The sequence below is a fragment of the Halichondria panicea genome, chromosome 1 (genome assembly GCF_963675165.1).
Source record: "Halichondria panicea chromosome 1, odHalPani1.1, whole genome shotgun sequence".
NCBI lineage: Eukaryota > Metazoa > Porifera > Demospongiae > Suberitida > Halichondriidae > Halichondria > Halichondria panicea.
This window is the reverse complement of record NC_087377.1, coordinates 4,665,774-4,684,943: the sequence shown is the minus strand read 5'-3', so window position 1 is coordinate 4,684,943 and position 19,170 is coordinate 4,665,774. Positions and strand designations below refer to the sequence as shown.

Below are 19,170 nucleotides of genomic sequence, written 5' to 3'. Positions count from 1 at the left end.
TTGTTTGTTACTGAGATGCTTGGTTGTAGACGTGCTGAATACGAACCATTTATAGACCCATTAGTTGATGATTATGAGACGGAGGTCAACAAATTTCTACAGCCCAATTTTCACATCAGTCCCGTGGGAAATGCAATGCCTCTTGCAATTGCTAATAGTCTACAGTGTTCTATTGTGATTTTCTCGGCTGATACCAGACTTCCAACTACCTATGTTACGCCTACATGTACAAGCAGCATAGATTCATGCGCTACTGCATTCGTGATCTACAATTCTCTAGGTAATGGACACTATGATGCTGCACTACCATTCGTTAGTAACACAGCAAATACACCAATTTCAGCAAACACAGAAAACAGCACTAACATTTCCTGCAGATGTGGGACAAACAAGAAAGTTAGCTCCACATCTTGCAAGAACAGCCCATTTTACGCTTCCAGGTGTTGCTGTTTAAAAAACAATCAGCAATGTACTTCACATTGTCAATGTGTAAATTGCCACAACCCAAATGGAAAGAAACCTATTTCAGAATCACCAACAACAGCTAAGAGGATGGGTAGAAAACATCACTTACAAATGAGTTTACCTAGCAGCAAACGTTTTGCTGTGGATCGCAACGAAGACGTGGCTAAAGGGCAGTGGTCTGAATTCGAGACAATCACATTGTATGAAATTGTTTCAACAGAAAAAAACGTTGGAGAAATAAAGAAAGTATACAATGATGTGGTGGACTACTCTATAGCTCCCTATTGCGAACATAAACTGCCTACGAAAACTGAATCTCAAGTGGCAAGTAAGCTTAAGTATGATGATTTAAAGAAGGGTCAATTGTAAACCGGACATTGCTTGTTTTAAAATGTGTTGATAGACTCTATATTGAAAGTTACTAGACATTGTAAGGAGAAAAATCATTTTGTTATGATCATAAATTTTTTGAACATTACACAGCCTAACGTAAAGAATAATACTGGACTATCGCTGAATCAGCCAGCAATAATAATAATAAAGGGGTTGTACGTATAATATTTTGCATATAGATAAACTATCGCTGAATCAGCCAGCAATAAAGAATGTCATTGTAGCAAACAAAAGTAAGGGGTACGTTGCACGTAATACTAGAAATCAGACAATGCAAAGGCAGTTAGTTCTTTTTAGAGTTGCGGGTACGCCTCTTCAGATTTTTGGGTGTGTACGACTTCCCGAGGCCATCACGTAAGAGACTTGCTTCCCCCAAACGTTTTTTCTTTGCAGCAGCAGCAGGTTCGAATTCTGAAGTGATTCTCTTACGTTTGGCCTTCTCGCTAGGGGGGGGATTGTTGTCGTTGGGGGAGGGATCGTCATCTTTAGTGTCACCTACGGGGTCGTCGTCCTCCTTGTCACTGGGGGGAAGATCGTCATCTTTAGTGTCACCCACGCTGGGGAGGGGGTCGTCGTCCTCCTTGTCACTGGGGGGAAGATCGTCATCTTTAGTGTCACCCACGCTGGAGAGGGGGTCGTCGTCGTCCTTGTCACTGGGGGGAAGATCGTCATCTTTCTTGTCACCTAAGCTGGGGATGGGGTCGTCGTCCTCCTTGTCACTGGGGGGAGGATCATTGTCTTTCTTCTCACTATCGGTGGGGAGGGGGTCGTCGTCCTCCTTGTCGCTGGGGGTGAGGGGGTCGTCGTCCTCCTTGTGGCTGGGGGGGAGGGGATCATCATCCTTGCCATCCTCTGCATGCAGTCATAATTATAATGACATACATATAATACACTTCAATTATGTGTTTTATGATGAAAATAGTTAAAAACAAGCTGCAGGCGTAGTCCAAACAATTTTGACAGGCACTTCGCACACATATACCACCTAGCTACAACCCCTGAACCTTGCACGGTAGTGAGAGTTTGAGATATTATAATGTCAACAGGGTCGAGATACTTTCCACCAGCCTAATAAAGGTTAGTCAAACTAGTAATACTATGGGGACGTCACAATGCAACAGTTATTGCAATAACTCCTAGCTATAAGTGCACTCACCTACACCATCATCGTCATCGAGGCTCCAATGAATGTTGTACGACTCCTTTGTTGTGACTGAAAGGGGTTAACCCAATATAATTGTCATGCATGCAAAAAACTAGCTGGCAGTTACCGTCCAACAGTTTGCTTCTTAGCTTTTCAGGAATGTTGTCGACATAAAACGCTAGACATCTTCTCTTCTTTGAATCATGAGTGCCCTGCAGGAAGCGGTGGGAACTCGACGTCCCATAATTCGAGGTTTCCACAATATGTTTAACTTCGGCTCGAGAATACGTAAGAGCAGATCCTACATCTTCAAGTACGACAGCAAAAACTTCCTTTCGTTGATTATTTTGCTTCCGGACATAGCACCCACAGCGAGCGAACACGTTCACCTATTACGTATACACAAAAGTTTCAATTATAAGTCTGTAGTGGCGTATGGCCCATCACATCACATACAGTAATATACCAACCAAACAGGGAAAAAACATAGGTCCTTACATCTTTCAGACTTTTGGTGCGACAGAAGTTGAGAATGTTGGTTAATGTTGTGCTTAACACACTGTCTGGGTCCAGAATAGTCGGCAGAGTGGTCGGTGACTGTGTGGAGCGCACACCTTCTCGGACATAATCCAAAATGTTTAGGAATTCTTGGGGTTCCTCGTCCTCATGTTCATTGCCAACACAAAGAAGCTAATAAATGTGCAACGACAATTAAACATTTACGAGATATATATAATTTATTTCACCTTCTTCACAAAGTAGAGAAGAATGGCCCAATTCTTTAACTTTCTCCCCTCAACCGAGTGCCTAAGCTTGTCTTTGATGGCCATTACTTCTTCCTGCAGGGTTGGGCATTCTCCGATAGAAATAGCCCAACCGATACATGATGACAGCTCCCCTCCACTAATGATGTCATCCAATTCTGCCCAATTTTCCTCTTCCTCCATTGTTGTGGGCCCAACGGTGGGCAGGACAAAGGACACGGTGCACGTACGTGTAGTTACTCTATTGTAGAAAATCACACATAATTATAAGGTGTCATACAGGATTTTGAGTAGAGGGGGAAATAAGTAACTTGCTAAAAAAAGGTAAACTGTTATTGTTACCCTGTTAGTATGTAAAATTGCCAGCTATGGACCCCAACTAGTACCTGAATGCAAATTTTAGGGGGGGGGGGGGTTGGAGCTAGAGGGGGGATATCCCCCTTTCCCCTTCCCCTGTATGACACCCTGAATTATATATATATACATAGTATACCTATCTTCCTGCTTCTGGCTGAAGTTGGATGCCACCAATGGAATCGAGATAGGTTTCAGGGGCCCACTCCTGAGGTTTGCTGTTTTGCAGCCATCGTGCAAGTCCACAATGAGGTCATTCACATCCACAGAGTTGTTCTTGGACCTAGCCTTGGGGGGGTCATCAATGGCATACGGCAAGGAAGATACCGCCGATCTTTCGAGAAAGAATGCATTGGAACCCTTGACATACATCGCCTGAGAACATCCTGCAAGTGTAGGGATGAAATAGTATCACAAATTGCATGCATGATATACTAACCAGAGATTGCAAGAGCAGCCCTAATTGATGTAGACTTTCCGGTCTCAGAAGGACCAACGGCATACACTATGGGGCATCCTTTATACACCTTGACCAGATAGGTGTAATGCATGGCCATGACCCCTCCAACAACTGTCAGCAGTGAACTGAAGTAATTGTGTCTGATGGTGAGCTTCAGAGCAGAAACCAAGCGTTTTATTGCTAGCCCTGTGTTGGTCAGGGGAAGTTTGATCACTGGAAGCAGGTCTCGTGATGGAATGTTGGTGACTTCTCCGACAACACTGTGATCTAACCACATGTACTTGCTCTCCGATACCTGGACTTGTCTGCCTTCAGAATCAATCTATTTAGAAAGCAAAAAAATAGTATACTGTCAATGCATACATTTATGCTTGACAATGTCGTGTAGGTGCAATTTTTTGGTTGTGCAATATACAGTGTGCCGGGTCCATTCATAGAATATTAAATCTCCCGAGAGAGGAACAATGGTTAATTAAGTGATTGAAATAAAATGACCAGTTTAGTTTTTCCAAATAGAACAAGCTTAAACTTTGGACCCATTTTCTTTGAAACCGTTTTCTTATAGTCCAGCATATTTATAGACTTAGATACACTGAAATTATTATATACCTGCAAGTCCTTTCCCAGCACCCACACTTCGTTACAAGGTTGCCGGCCAATCACACAAGCGGCTTTTTTGATTGGCAACCCAGCGCCACTTTCATTTTTAAGGTGTTGTATGAAGGAAGAAAACTGTTGCTCATTGAGTGCTATTGACATTCCCCCACTGCCAAAAGAGCTATTGATTTGATTCATGAACTTGCTTCGAAACTGAGCGGAATCCAGGGTAAAGAAACATTCCCTGTATGCAAATAAATAAATACAATTATTTAATATGGTGGGAACTTTACTGTATTAACACAATATTGGGTTATCTAGGTATGTTATCGATTTCTTTAGGTCAGTGAAACATTGAAACTCTGAGGATACTCTAGGGTTCAAATCACATGTCAGTATCCTTCCAGGGGTATACTGCATGGTCAGCCTGAAGACCTCCCTCCATGTGACAAAAATTGTGAAAGCACAAAATGTGTGGGTGTTGAAGATGTAAATGTGGTTTATCAAGTGGAATAGGTGCAGTGGAGCATTGAGCATTATGCCAGCCTAATAAGGGCAAAAAATATTAGCAATTTTTATCAAATTTAGGTAGGAAGTATTTATAGAAGCACTAAGCATGAAAATGCTAATAGTTTACCTTTACGCCACATGGTCCACATGGTGGCTAGACTGGCTAGTATAGCAGTGGCTTACTGAGTATATACGTATGGAAGGTGCTAGTAGTACCGTAGTGTTGACTCTTTTCTAAGATTTCTTTCACCAATAATAGTTCTTTAAAAGATTATATAGAAGCGTCAGTGATGTTGCAGTATAATTCTCGTTGATGATTTTGAGTAATAATTAAAGACTTTGGGTAATAATTAAAGACTAATTGGTAAGAATTAAAGACTACAATTGCATGACTTAGAGACTAGACTAATAGGCAAAATTTTGAGCATAATTGGGCATCAAGGCTAGTGGGCACATGCACAAAACATACACAGTGCACAGATCAAGGGGTGTTGTTGACTACTCTACTACTGGTTAACTCTACTACTCAGTTGTAAATGGTTGGATAACAACTTCTATAGCTAATCAATAGGTGTTCAGAGTACAACTACCTGCACCATTTGGATATCTGGTTTGTATTGTTTGTACTACCTCGTGTACATTACATGCATGTAATTAGACTGCAAAACGTACTTTGTTTGCATGTTAATCCTTCTCTTCATGAGTGCCATGTACCCATGCAGTGTTACACCCGGCTTCGATCATGCCAGTCAACTTGATCGCGAAATCTGCTTTGATGTTGGAGTGCTCACCACTCTTCAAACACGACATGGACACTGGCATCCTCCCAGTTCACAAAGAATTCACTTCGCTGACTTGGCTGACTTGATGTCGACGTCTGCATGCAGCATGTATTAATTAATATGAAAGCTCAGTGCAGCATAAATGCAGATACGTCTGTATACATACACACACCACTTACTGTCGCGGTACTGGATCTACTTGAAGTGCTCTGCTGACTGGGGCTAATAATTATGTCATTGTCGTCCATCTGCAGGCCGGCCTTTTATATAGCTTGATCTATTACATAATGGATGCAAGCATGCTGTATAATAATTGCAATCTCTCACCAGTTCTGTTGAGTTCTGATTAACTTGCTGGGTCTCTAGAATATCTATAATATATATCATATAGATGACACTGGCAACGAAATCTGGAAACTTGACTGAGGCTCAATGATTCTATTAAATCTAGCCTATAATAATAGTATAGCACATGTACTGAAAACTATCAATAACTCACCTCCAACAACTTGATTGATCAACACTTACAGCTCTGGATTCTAGATCATGTAGATACTTACAAGAACCAGCATGCAAACATGTGGAGATGAACCAGCATGTGCAAACATGTGGTTTGTGGTCACCAAAAGGAGGGATTTAAACCCTCACAGTAATGTATGGTGGTTAATATGTATCCACAACAATAACCAAGTGCATGCATGGCGTGGAAACCATGCCACATGATGCCGTGTGACACAGGACAGTGAACCATGACAGTATAGGGTCCGATGGACCCATGGAACGTGGCATGGAACATTAACAGTAGGAGCCATGGAACAGTGGGAATCATGGAACAGTAGGAATCTTGGAACAACCATGGAACAATGGAACAGCACGGAACACAGAACAGTAGGAACCATGCATGGAACAGTGGACCAGTGGGATTTATGGAACAGTAGGAACCATGGAACAGTAGGAACCATGGAACAGTATAGGAGCCATAGAACAGTAGGAACATGGAACGGACGGAACCATGGAACGGAGAGGGAACCATGGAACAGTGGGAACCATAATTGGAACCATGGAACCATGGAACAGTAGGAACGATGGAACAGTGGAACGGAGGGAACCATGGAACAGTAGGAACCATGAAACAGTGGGAACCATGGAACGGAAGGAACCATATGGAACAGTAGGAACCATGAAACAGTGGGAACCATGGAACAGTGGGAACCATGGAACAGTGGGAACCATGGAACAGTAGGAACCATGGAACAGTGGGAACCATGGAACAGTAGGAACAGTGGAACCTTGGACCATGGAACAGTATAACCATGGAACCTTGGAACCATGGAACAGTAGGAACCATGGAACCTTGGAACCATGGAACAGTAGGAACAGTGGAACCTTGGAACCATGGAACCATGGAACAGTAGGAACCATGGAACCTGGGAACCATGGAAAAGTAGGAACAGTGAAACCTTGGAACCATGGAACAGTAGGACAGTGGAACCTTGGAACCATGGAACAGTAGGAACAGTGGAACCATGGAACCATGGAACAGTAAACCATGGAACCTTGGAACCATGGAACAGTAGGAACAGTGGAACCATGGAACCATGGAATAGTAGGAACAGTGGAACCTTGGAACCATGGAACCATGGAACAGTAGGAACAGTGGAACCATGGAACCATGGAACAGTAGGAACAGTGGAACCTTGGAACCGTGGAACAGTATAACCATGGAACCTTGGAACCATGGAACAGTAGGAACCATGGAACAGTAGGAACAGTGGAACCTTGGAACCATGGAACAGTAGGAACCATGGAACAGTGGGAACCATGGAACAGTGGGAACCATGGAACAGTAGGAACCATGGAACAGTGGGAACCATGGAACAGTGGGAACCATGGAACAGTAGGAACCATGGAACAGTAGGAACCTTGGAACCATGGAACCATGGAACAGTAGGAACCATGGAACAGTAGGAACAGTGGAACTATGGAACCATGGAATAGTAGGAACAGTGGAACCTTGGAACCATGGAACAGTAGGAATACTGGAACCTTGGAACCATGGAACCATGGAACAGTAGGAACAGTGGAACCACGGAACCATGGAACAGTAGGAACCATGGAACAGTAGCAACAGTGGAACCTTGGAACCGTGGAACAGTATAACCATGGAACCTTGGAACCATGGAACAGTAGGAACCATGGAACAGTAGGAACAGTGGAACCTTGGAACCATGGAACAGTAGGAACCATGGAACAGTGGAACAGTGGAACCATGGAACCATGGAACAGTAGGAACCATGGAACAGTGGAACAGTGGAACCATGGAACCATGGAACAGTAGGAACAGTGGAACCTTGGAACCATGGAACAGTATAACCATGGAACCTTGGAACCATGGAACAGTAGGAACCATGGAACAGTAGGAACCATGGAACCATGGAACAGTAGGGACAGTGGAACCTTGGAACCATGGAACAGTAGGAACCATGGAACCTTGGAACAGTAGGAACCATGGAACAGTAGGAACCATGGAACCATGGAACAGTAGGGACAGTGGAACCTTGGAACCATGGAACAGTAGGAACCATGGAACCTTGGAACAGTAGGAACCATGGAACAGTAGGAACCATGGAACCATGGAACAGTAGGGACAGTGGAACCTTGGAACCATGGAACAGTAGGAACCATGGAACCTTGGAACAGTAGGAACCATGGAACAGTAGGAACCATGGAACCATGGAACAGTAGGGACAGTGGAACCTTGGAACCATGGAACAGTAGGAACCATGGAACCTTGGAACAGTAGGAACCATGGAACCATGTATTACAGTAAAGATAATTATTATTGTAGTTATTGCTGACTCAGCTATATTCGTGAGTCTTTATCAAGTACCAACCAAATTTCCCAACCCCACAACAACCAATCAAATCAACCACAGAAGGACCACCACCAGTAGTCTCCAGTAGTTTCCTTTCCCAAGGGACTAATACAATAAGGGCATAATAAACTAAAGGGACCCTGTGACTGTGAGTACAATTAACTGAGCAGAGAAGTAATCAACCAGAATGTGTGCATGGGATGCATGGTTCAACAACAGTATAGGCTCACAGAGACAACACCTCCTTGCTCTTGAAGCCCTTTTCGACTCCAGTTGCAACAAGCCTGGCATGCAAGGCTTGCACAAGTGCTCAAGACTACTCTTCCCTAATCCAGTCAAAGGCTACAGTTCCCTTGGCACACCTATATATAGGGTTTAGTTAAAGCCTGAACTTACCAATTCCATGTGCAGTAGCACCGAGTTAAGATCCTAAAAAAGCCGTCATAACAGATTAGTATATAAGCCAAGAAGCAGCAGTTGTCTAACTATAATTATTATAGCTAGCTATTCTAATGATCCTATAGCTAACTAACTATTGGAACTGCATGATAACGAGCACTCCCAATTATGGCAGGATCCTGTGCTGCTTTCCTTTTAGGCAGGTACTAACAGCAGAGTGCTCCCTCAAAAGACTGGGATGCCATAAGTAATCCATCATTGCACACAAAGGCTGGTTTGGCAACTGTTTCAAGAACAAGAAGATGCTGTCCTGTGACCCGACTGTAGAAGAACCTTCCACACACATTCTAATTGATTACTTCAGTGCTATGGACACCATCCCTCCTCCCCCCCACCACCAAAGGGTTCAAGGCCATGCATTGCAGGTAATATACTCTTAGCCATGCGTATTTAAAACAGTACATAAAAAGCATTGTCGACAAGAGTTTAGTCATGCATACATGCATTTAACGTGCGCTTTGCTGGCAAGTATAATATTAAGCTGCATGACCTACACACCTAAGGGGCCACCACACTTCTGAGACACAAGGAATACCAGAACAGAAACCTTCCACTCTCAACAAACAAAGCAACACCAATACACTCAAAGGCCAGAGAGTGAACAATCCAATCAATAGCTGGAACAAGATACACACAAGATGAACATGCGGATGTACGGTTTCAACTTACAAATGACTCCAGCTCTATCTTTCCATGGCTGGATAATGCTCGCGCTGTTTCTGCAACACAGATAGACCAGCCCCTCCCCTTTTATCCATTATCATGCAGAAGCTTGACGACCTTTTCAGCTAGCTATCATGCACTCGATCCCAGGCCGAGTTTTCGCTTTATAACAGTTAGGCAAACAACTAACCGTTATAAAAGCAAAATCTCGGCCTGGGATGGAGGCTAGCTATCATGCATGCTGCCATTAATGTACAAAATCAACCTGAATAAAACTGCCATGGCAATTGTATACGCTTTTATATAATTATAACGCTGATGGACTGCATTATTATTTTTATGCAAAAATCTTAGCAGGAGTGGGAACCAGCAAAACAAAGCATAAAAATTAATTAGCTGTTTCTGATCAATAAAAGATGTACGAGTCACTATCATGATATGGAGTCAGTGGAGCTGTTACTGTGAAGCTAGCTTGGTTAGTTTAGACTCCATCTGTTGGGCAATGTCTCCACGACTAATGACAGGAGACTTGAGTGCATGGATGAGTGCTCCTAGTGTGGGGGTGGGGGTGGATCCTGTCAACCATTGCTCCAGTAGTTTAGTGAAACACACACCAGACTCATTCTGATAGTCCCTCTTGATGGCCTGTGTGTGTGTGTGTGTGGGTGGGGTGTGTGTGTGTGTGTGTGGGTGTGTGGGTGTGTGTGTATGTGGGTGGGTGTGTGTGGGTGTGTGGGTGTGTGTGGGTGTACATGCGAACTACTAATTTCACTACTACAGCTATACAGTCACTGACACCACAGGCACACAGAGGATTATAGGAATGAGGATAATTACTGCTATAGGCTAATAATGGGTTTGCACATGCAGGCTAATTATGACAATCAGTGCAGTACTGCTTGCTGGCACATTCCTTAACTGATGATGCCTGACTGTATGAGCACAGGGCTATTAGTACACAGTCATCTACTGCTATACAGTGTTCAGTACACACACAGCAGAGCACTCACATCTAGTGTCCCCTCATTGACACCCAACTGCTCTCCCACAGGACGCCATGTCCCCCTCACCTCCCAGGCAGCTGTCCTCACTACCCTCAAATGATGATCCACACTCAGTCCCTCTGGAAGGAACACACAATCATGACAACAACATAACACTGTTATTATTCCTAAGCAATGCCTACTAACTAAAACACACATAACTGAAGGACACTCTGTATTGTACTGATAAGATCAGCCACATCATTATTCACTGCTGTTAATTAAATCAAGATTAATGTATTATTATGCTACTAGATCATGAATGTCAACACTTGGGAGTGGGATCACTACTAAGCTGATTGAAACATGTCAACAATGTGTATTTCTTAATATTCCTAAGCAAACCTACTCACCCTAGCATTGTCCAGCTCCCTCTGCAGACTAGCCACCATATCCACTAATACTGGACTGCGTGCTCCTCCAGCTCATGCCTGCAGACACTCACTCTAGCTCTAGCTCTCTCCATGTGGTTAACAAGAAGCTGCAACTGAAGTGATCCGTACCCAACAAGAATGGTAAAGGGTCACTAAACTAGAAAGCTGGAAATGATTATAAACTTGAAGGTGGTATAATCAAACACAGAGCACAGAGCATTATAATAGTCAGTACTTATAGTCAACACAGAGTTAGTTTTTTACTTGACATTCTTGCATGATTCTTTACTTGACATCTTTATTTGTCCCTTTTAAGCAACTCCAGTATCTGTATGAAAGCATGAGCACAGCACAATCAACCAAAGCTATAGAGAACAAAACATCAGATTAGACTACAATCAGATTACAAACACACGTACCTTGTCAGGTTCTCATGATCAATTGGTGGCACTATGAGCAACTGCAATTGCTGTCCTCACATACTTGTCTTCAATTTCCTCGGCTACATCGTTACGTGCAACAGTAGGCTTCCTTAGACATTCACATATGTAAGGCCATGTCATCGGTGGATGAGTTACTTCAAGACGCTTGGCTACTATCATCGTTAGGCGGCACACATTATCTGTGCTTCGATCTCGAATATTTTCCAACTCGTAAAACTTCACCCCGAGAGCCAGTCCCAAGTTGAACCAATCTTTGCTGGCACTTCTCAGATTCTCACAAATTGTTAGAATATCATCTCCAGTCAGAACCGACGACCGTTGTTGTGCAATTTCTACTGTTTGGTTTCTGCTAGGATGCTCCTCTTGTGACGATCCTACACACACACACACAAGTACATATTGCATTGAAAATTACCAGTTTTATGACGAACTGCATAATACAGTAAGCATCTGAAAATGCACAATAATTACGATAATTATAGCAATGTGTATATTAATGGGAAATGCCAGGCCTGTAGGAATCAAGATCATGTATTTTCCAGACTGAAGGTTTCCGATTATGATACATGGAATTATGATCTGATAGAACTTTGTTTATTGGAAGTAAGATAGATAGTGGGTAATATTCGTGGGGTAAAAATCCATGGCATTCATTGACAAATCGAAAACAGTGATTTTTGTCTGTAAAAATGTCGCTGACTTTATTGCCTGTACTGCCCGGCATGCGTTCCAGTAAACTTTTTTTATAGGGAGGAAGTCAGTGCCCACGGAAATAACGAATATTTTACCCCTCGAAAATTACCCGCTATACGATAGTTAATGTAATGCACACACTGACACAAGTGGCCCCCTAGCTAATGAAAAGCTACACACTAAATTAATGTGAATTGGGCAGTTGTAAGAGTTCTGTTGTGATTGTGGGGCAGAGGAAGTAAACACTGTGTGTACACTGGTTATGTAATAAGTAGAAATCACAGAACTTAGTATGTGATAAATGGGATCAAGGACAACGGGGATACTTGAGGTTAGATAACTGACTTGACTGGTGTTTGTAGAGAGCTGTGTAGAGAGTGAGGAGCACTTTCCCAGCAGCTGCATCCTTCACCTCACACTGGTAGTGACCAAAGTCCTCCTCTCTCACACTCCGGAAGCTCACAGTGTTGGGCTGATCATCAGTTGTCTTGATCTGACGTCTGGAGCCCTCTTTGCTCCAGTGGAAGGAGAAACCATCCTCAGCAAACTTTAGCACCTCTAGTTCCGTCCTGCTTCCTAGACACACGTGCTGTACATGTATGTATGCATGGACGAGACAAACAAGTGAAAAGTAAACAGTAGAACTAAGCCAATAAACAACGAAGGCTTGTTGTATCATGTATTAACAGAGCAGATTACATACAGTACCTAACGTACGCACGCACGCACGCACACACACACACACACACACACACACACACACACACACACACACACACACACACACACACACACACACGCACACGCACACACACACGCACACACACACACACACACCTTTCCAAGCCAGACTTGCTGTTCTGATTTGAGACCAACTGCTTTCTTGGAAGCCTCACAGATAAACCTGATTCGTGATTTGCTAGAGAGAGCACACAGATGGTTGACGCTGCGCTCAGTACAATCCTTGGAACAGGGACATTGGAATGCAATATGCATCACCAGATGCTGGAACAGGCACTTGAGAGTGTAGAGGATTGCTGACAGCACATATCCACAGAGGTCATGAAGAGAGGTGTCAGGGTCGTCTCGAGAGATTCGAATTTCGTAGCTCTTTTCGTGGGAGAGTAGTGTAACCGTATGAACATCATCGACAGAAAACGATACACAATTTCGTTTGACGCCATCTTCCACCAATTCCCACGTCAATCCGAGAATTCCATGAGGGCCTTGGGAAACTAGTCGAGTGATGAGCCCACAGAAGACTCCTGTTGGTACGTAACCAAAGCTGAATGTGATGTGGAGTGGTTCTGGGTTGTTGGTGTCTGGCTGAGGTGGGTTGGTCAGCTCCTCTTGTGAAGCACACTTCAAGATAGCCGGCATGAGGTACGTGATTCGTTCACCACCATCTTTGTGTGTGATCTCAGAGAGAAGGTTGAGGTACTTGAGAAGTTTCATAAGCGGTCCAGACGGTATCAGTAAATTGTTTTTCAGTTTTTTGGAAACTTCAACATCTAATTTGCAATGTCTCTTGACGGCCTCTAGTGAGAACTGACCTTTCCTGATCAATTCTGCTCTCACAAACTCAGTGTCGAGGCCTCCATCATGAACAACCTGCATTGAAACGATTATCAGTTGGCTTATGCTATCGAAGATCACTTGAGGTAAGCAGATGACGTGACCTTTGAGGAGCCAGCGTGGATCATCATCATCGGGAACATCTGTATAGTACAGGATCGATCCTATACTATGAAGGTAGAGGAGGCAGATTGTGGTTTCTTCTTCATCCATCTCTAACCTTTTGCCTATTTCAATGCAATCTGCTACTGTGGCAATTTGATATTCCTTTCGGAGAATAATTCCTAGTACAAGCCAATTTTTGGGTATTGGAAGAGAGGTTTTGCCGAAGCGAGAGTAAAATAGTTTATTCATTAAGCCACGTAATGGAGAAATTTCAGCATTCTCTGTGCCTTTATCGTTATCGAGGGCAAAAAAGGACATCCTGCCCGAAGAGCAATTTGCATCTTTATCAGATGTGTCATCAGAAGCCTCATTTTCTTGCTTAGTGTCATGCGCCCCCGGCTGCGCCAAGGCTCGCAGTTGACTTAAACAGAACACGATCCAAGTAAATAAGAGTCTTCTATAACTTTAACATGAGAACAGAACTCAACATAACTCCTTCTCTAGCTATTTTATACAGACACATGCACCAAAGATCTAGATTGTTCTACAACACCCACAAAGTTCTAGAATACTGAACCTCTGGAAGGTTCTTAACACATAAAGTTCTGGTCCTTTACCACGGAATGTTCTAGTTCTTAATTAAACCAGTCACAGAATGTTCTAGTTCACCACATTCCTCTCCCCTTCTCCTGCGACATTCATGTCGGGGTGAGAAATAGGCAATCGGGAGAGGGCGTCTGCGTTTTGGTTGTCTTTGCCCTTCCGATAGCGGACAGAAAAGTTGAATGGTTGCAAGGCCAGGCTCCATCGGATGAGACGATTGTTGTTCTCTTTCATTCGCTCCATCCATTCCAGGGAGTGATGGTCCGTCTGGATTACAAAGGGTCGTCCTAGGAGGTAGACTCGGAAAGCTTCAACAGCGAGTTTAATTGCCAGGCACTCCTTCTCCACGGTCGAGTAGTGTTCTTCTCGGTTAAGGAGTTTTCGGCTAAAATATCCTACTGGGTGTTCAGCGCCATCCCCATCAGTTTGGCTGAGGACTGCCCCTACACCTCGCTGGGATGCATCGGTTTGGAGGACAAAGGCTCTCGAAAAGTCTGGATTGTGCAATATCGGCTGTGACAACATCTGCTTCTTCAGGGTCTGGAATGCTGTCTCACAAGCTGGTGTCCATATTACTGTTGAGGGTAAATTCTTTCGGGTGAGGTCGGACAGGGGGGCGGCAATGGAGGCGAAATCCGGGATAAACCTCCTGTAATATCCAGTTAATCCAAGGAAACAACGCACTTCTTTTTTCGTTTTTGGTCTTGGAAATTCCATCATTGCCTCTAGTTTTGTTTCCTCTGGTTTCACCACTCCACTCCCAACGACATGGCCTAGGTATATACAGTGGGCCATCCCAAACTGACATTTGCTGAGCTTCATGGTTAGGCCGGCATCTTGGATCCGCTCCAGCACCTGACGTAAATGGTAGAGGTGGTCCTTCCAATTGGAGCTGTAGATTACAACATCATCTAGGTATGCTGCAGCATATTCTTCCAGTCCTTGCAGTACCCGGTCCATTAGCCTCTGGAAAGTTGCCGGTGCGCCTTGCAAGCCAAATGGTATAACATTGAAGTGATAAAGACCAAAAGGGGTTACAAATGCCGTCTTCGTCTGGGCTTTCTTGGTGAGGGGTACCTGCCAGTATCCTTTTGTCAGATCCAAAGTGGTGATGTACTTAGCTTGGCCTAGTCTGTCGATCATCTCGTCAATGCGGGGCATTGGGTATGCATCTGCCTCAGAAACTCCATTTAGACGTCGATAGTCAACGCAGAATCGCATAGTACCATCTTTCTTCTTCACCAATACAATAGGGGCTGACCATTCACTTGTCGAAGGCTCGATCACTCCATGTTCTAGCATTTCCGCAATTTCTTTCTTCACTGTCTCTCGATAGGCATGAGGTAAGCGGTAAGGAGGCAACCTGATTGGGCGTGCCGTTCCGGTTTCAATGTCGTGCTCAATGATTGCTGTCCGTCCTGGGGTGTCTCGCATAGCTTCTACGAATTCGTTGGTTAGCTGACGGAGGTCATACTGTTGGGTCTTTTCCAGTCGCTTGTCCATGACAATCTTCTTGGTGATACCGTCACTTTCTTTCCACAACGGGAGTTCATCCGTTAATTCTCCTCTCTCTTCCTCCGCCAAGAGGTTTGGGATCGTGGGGGTATTCCACTTTCGCAACATGTTGATGTGGAAGACTCTTCTCCGCTTCTTGTGATCGAACATGTCCACTTCATATGTCACCGGTGAAATCACTTTCTTCACGGGGTAGGGACCTTGCCACTTCGCTAGGAGTTTGTTGGTCGAGGAAGGTAGAAGGACTAGTACGTTGTCCTCTACCTGCAGCTGCCTCTCTCGTGCATTTCGATCATACCACTTCTTTTGGGTTGTTTGGGCCTTCTTCAGATTCTCACAAGCTAGCTCCGACATCTTGGCGAGTTTTTCTTGAATCGTCAGGACATAAGAAACGACACTCTCTGTAGACTTCTTGCTAGATTCCCACGATTCTTTGAGCACATCAAGAGGTCCTCGCACCTGCCTTCCATACATTAGTTCGAAGGGAGAAAATCCGGTTGATGACTGGGGTACTTCACGGTAGGCAAACAGCAAATACGGAATTAGTTGGTCCCAGTCTTTTCCTTCTTCATTGGCGGTTTTGCGAAGCATGGACTTCAAGGTTTGATTGAAGCGTTCTACTAATCCGTCCGTTTGAGGGTGGTAAGGGCTGGTCTGGATCGGCTGTATCTTCAACAAGCGGTAGAGCTCTGCTAGCAATCCAGATGTGAAATTAGCTCCTTGATCAGTCAGGATCTCTCGGGGTATGCCTACTCTTGAGAAAAACATTATCAGCTCCTTGGCTACGTGCTCAGCATCTATGGTTCGTAGGGGGACAGTTTCTGGGTACCTTGTACTATAGTCGCAAATCACCAGGATGTATCGGTTTCCCGTGCGGCTACGAGGAAGAGGACCCACGATATCCATAGCAATACGTTCAAACGGCTCTCGAATGATGGGTAGGGGAATCATTGGTACACGCTGCTTTTTCCCCTTTGATGTCCTCTGACACTCTTCGCACGATTGGCATAGCTTCTTCACATCTTCGAATACTGTCGGCCAATAGAACCGCTGGAGAATCCGTTCTACGGTCTTTCGCTGCCCCATGTGGCCAGCCATTGGAATATGGTGAGCAAGGGACATCACTAGGCTACGGCACGACTCTGGTAGCACCAACTGCTGTATCGGGCTGCTGTCTTCGCCATGGGGTGAGATCCATTGACGATAAATCAGTCCATTTTCTTCGTGAAAGACCATCTTGCTGGCTCCAGTAGCACCGTTCATTGCTTCTCGAATACCTTTAAGCGTGACATCTTCTTGCTGCATTCGTCGCAACTCAATGGGGGACAGGTCCAAGGGGTGTGTCTGCTTGTTTTGAGCCACTTCACGCCTCTGCTGCCTCTTCTCTCTCCTAGTTAGTTGCTGGTGTTTCTTTACTTCGAGAAAAAGATCTGGGTCCATCTCTGCGCCAATTGGCATCTCAGCAATTTGGTCATCGGTTACGTCCAAGTCCGTTAGCATCTCGGCTTGTTGGTCATCAGGAGTGTTGGGAGTGTTTGGAACCATCTTGGCCACTTGGTCATCAGGCATCTCATCAGTGGATGTGTCGGACGTGGTAGTAGGCTGTTTGATTCCCTCCTGTTGTTGTATCTTCTCCAGTTCCACTCTTTCTTCTTCGTTTTTCTTGGCCTGGGCTCTGGTCATTACGGCAAGGGCTTCTTCAGTCCGAACTGTCCCTTCCTTATTCTGTAACATTTCGAGTAGGCCTGCCACATCTCGTCCGAGTAGCACTGGTACTGGGAGGGTCTTTGAAATTGCTGCTTCGATTTGGTGTCTTCCTTCTCCGAGGCCAATTTCGACACTTACGAGTGGATATTCTCGAACGTCTCCGTGAGCACATCGGATGCGAACTCGTCCTAGTTGCTTCTTCTGTGGTAGCAGATCACTTCTCACCATCGAACGGGCACAACCGGTGTCAAGGACAATCTCGTCTACTGCTTTTCCCTCCACTGTGCCGGATCGTGTAATCTGGGGGTTGATTTTCTTCTCCAACTTGTCCTCATTCATGTACACCAATTCAGTTTCTTCTGTGAATAGATTTGACTTGCTAGGGCAATTTGCGGCAATATGTCCGGTCTCTTGGCAGTTGTAGCATTTGATTTTGTTCCATTCCATCTTTGTTTTGTTGGCCTCCCTCCGTCCTTTCTCTGTCATTCGATCAGCCATAGCCTTCCTACAGTCTTTGGCAATATGGCCCTTTATCTTGCAGTAGTGGCACGTTTTGGTTGCTCCGCTCTCACTGCTGGGCCGACGAGTCTCTCGTGGCGGTAACTCCTTAGGATCGAGTTGACGGGAATGAACATAGCTGTCGGCCAGTCTTCCCGCTTCTTCTCCGGTAGTGGGCTTTCGGTCGCCCAACCAAATTCTCAGGTCTCTAGGCATCCCCTCCATCAGTTGCTCCACTACAATTTTCTCCTTGAGTGCTTCCATCGTGGTGCAGCCTGCTGTCCATTTCTCCAGGAGGTCTCTCAGTTTTGTTGCGAGCTCCAGGTACGCCTCCCCTTCGGCCTTCTTCGTAGTTCGGAAGCGTTTGCGGTACGTTTCTTCGCTAATATCATAGCGTTGCAGTATAGCTCTTTTCACGTCCTCATAGTTCTTAGCTTTCTCTACATCCATTGCAGCAAAGGCCTGCTGGGCTCTCCCCATAAGTTGTGGCGCTAACTTATGGGCCCAGTGCTCTTCTTTCACTTCAAAGGCTGTCATCAGTCGCTCAAACGTAGTCAAGTATGCCTCAATGTCTTCGTTTTCCGTGAGTTTGGCTAGGTTCAAATGTCGTAGATCTTCCGCTCGTTTCGCCTTGATCTCCTCTCGACTCTGATTTAGGTCCATCCAGTTTCTCATCATCTCCACCTGACTTTGCATCATTTGCATTCTTTGTTCACTTTCTCTCTCTCTACGTTCCTGTTCTTCTGCTCGTTCTCGCTCTCGTTGTCTGTTCTCTTCTTCTCTTGCTCTGGCCCTTTCCGTTTCTGCCTCGTCACGGCTCCGGCGATCTTCCAGCAGCATCTGTAGAAGTTCAGTCACTCCAGTTCCTGTCTCTGCCATCGTTATTACAGCTTGGTCACTCTCCACGTCTTGTTCTGTTTCGTTCACCGATTCTCCTAGGTTGTAGATTCTGCCAGTCCTTGTCACCGACATACAGATCTACCATTCGCTTCTCAAATTTGTGGGTCTCGAAAAACCACTGTCTTCGACTATCCCACCGCTGCCACCAATTGTCATGCGCCCCCGGCTGCGCCAAGGCTCGCAGTTGACTTAAACAGAACACGATCCAAGTAAATAAGAGTCTTCTATAACTTTAACATGAGAACAG

General features: G+C 44.8%; 3 protein-coding genes across 4 annotated transcripts; all 3 read right to left on the bottom strand.

Annotated features, from left to right (window-relative positions):
• Positions 1–792: 792 nt before the first annotated feature.
• Positions 793–7,329, bottom strand: LOC135335400 (uncharacterized). Its single transcript, XM_064530894.1, has 11 exons — positions 5,797–7,329; positions 5,649–5,746; positions 5,360–5,564; positions 4,190–4,421; positions 3,560–3,902; positions 3,260–3,506; positions 2,749–3,007; positions 2,501–2,692; positions 2,130–2,391; positions 2,015–2,071; positions 793–1,710 (listed from the first exon to the last, which is right to left on the bottom strand). Exons 3-11 carry the CDS (start codon positions 5,395–5,397, stop codon positions 1,142–1,144), a joined length of 2,199 nt encoding a protein of 732 aa, XP_064386964.1. The 5' UTR covers positions 5,398–5,564; positions 5,649–5,746; positions 5,797–7,329; the 3' UTR covers positions 793–1,141.
• Positions 7,330–9,774: 2,445 nt separating this feature from the next.
• LOC135335731 (uncharacterized) lies at positions 9,775–14,099 on the bottom strand. Of its 2 annotated transcripts, XM_064531281.1 has the most exons (7): positions 12,858–14,099; positions 12,366–12,609; positions 11,304–11,701; positions 11,149–11,212; positions 10,864–11,049; positions 10,478–10,590; positions 9,775–10,112 (listed from the first exon to the last, which is right to left on the bottom strand). In XM_064531281.1, the coding sequence occupies exons 1-3, from the start codon at positions 14,016–14,018 to the stop codon at positions 11,322–11,324; spliced, it is 1,785 nt and encodes a 594-aa protein (XP_064387351.1). In that variant the 5' UTR covers positions 14,019–14,099; the 3' UTR covers positions 9,775–10,112; positions 10,478–10,590; positions 10,864–11,049; positions 11,149–11,212; positions 11,304–11,321. The 2 variants fall into 2 exon arrangements, with proteins under 2 accessions (XP_064387351.1, XP_064387346.1); XM_064531276.1 differs by having other exon boundaries at positions 10,864–11,212.
• Positions 14,100–14,269: 170 nt separating this feature from the next.
• LOC135334455 (uncharacterized) lies at positions 14,270–19,132 on the bottom strand. Its single transcript, XM_064529620.1, has one exon. The coding sequence runs from the start codon at positions 18,993–18,995 to the stop codon at positions 14,361–14,363; it is 4,635 nt and encodes a 1,544-aa protein (XP_064385690.1). The 5' UTR covers positions 18,996–19,132; the 3' UTR covers positions 14,270–14,360.
• Between the last annotated feature and the right edge of the window lie 38 nt (positions 19,133–19,170).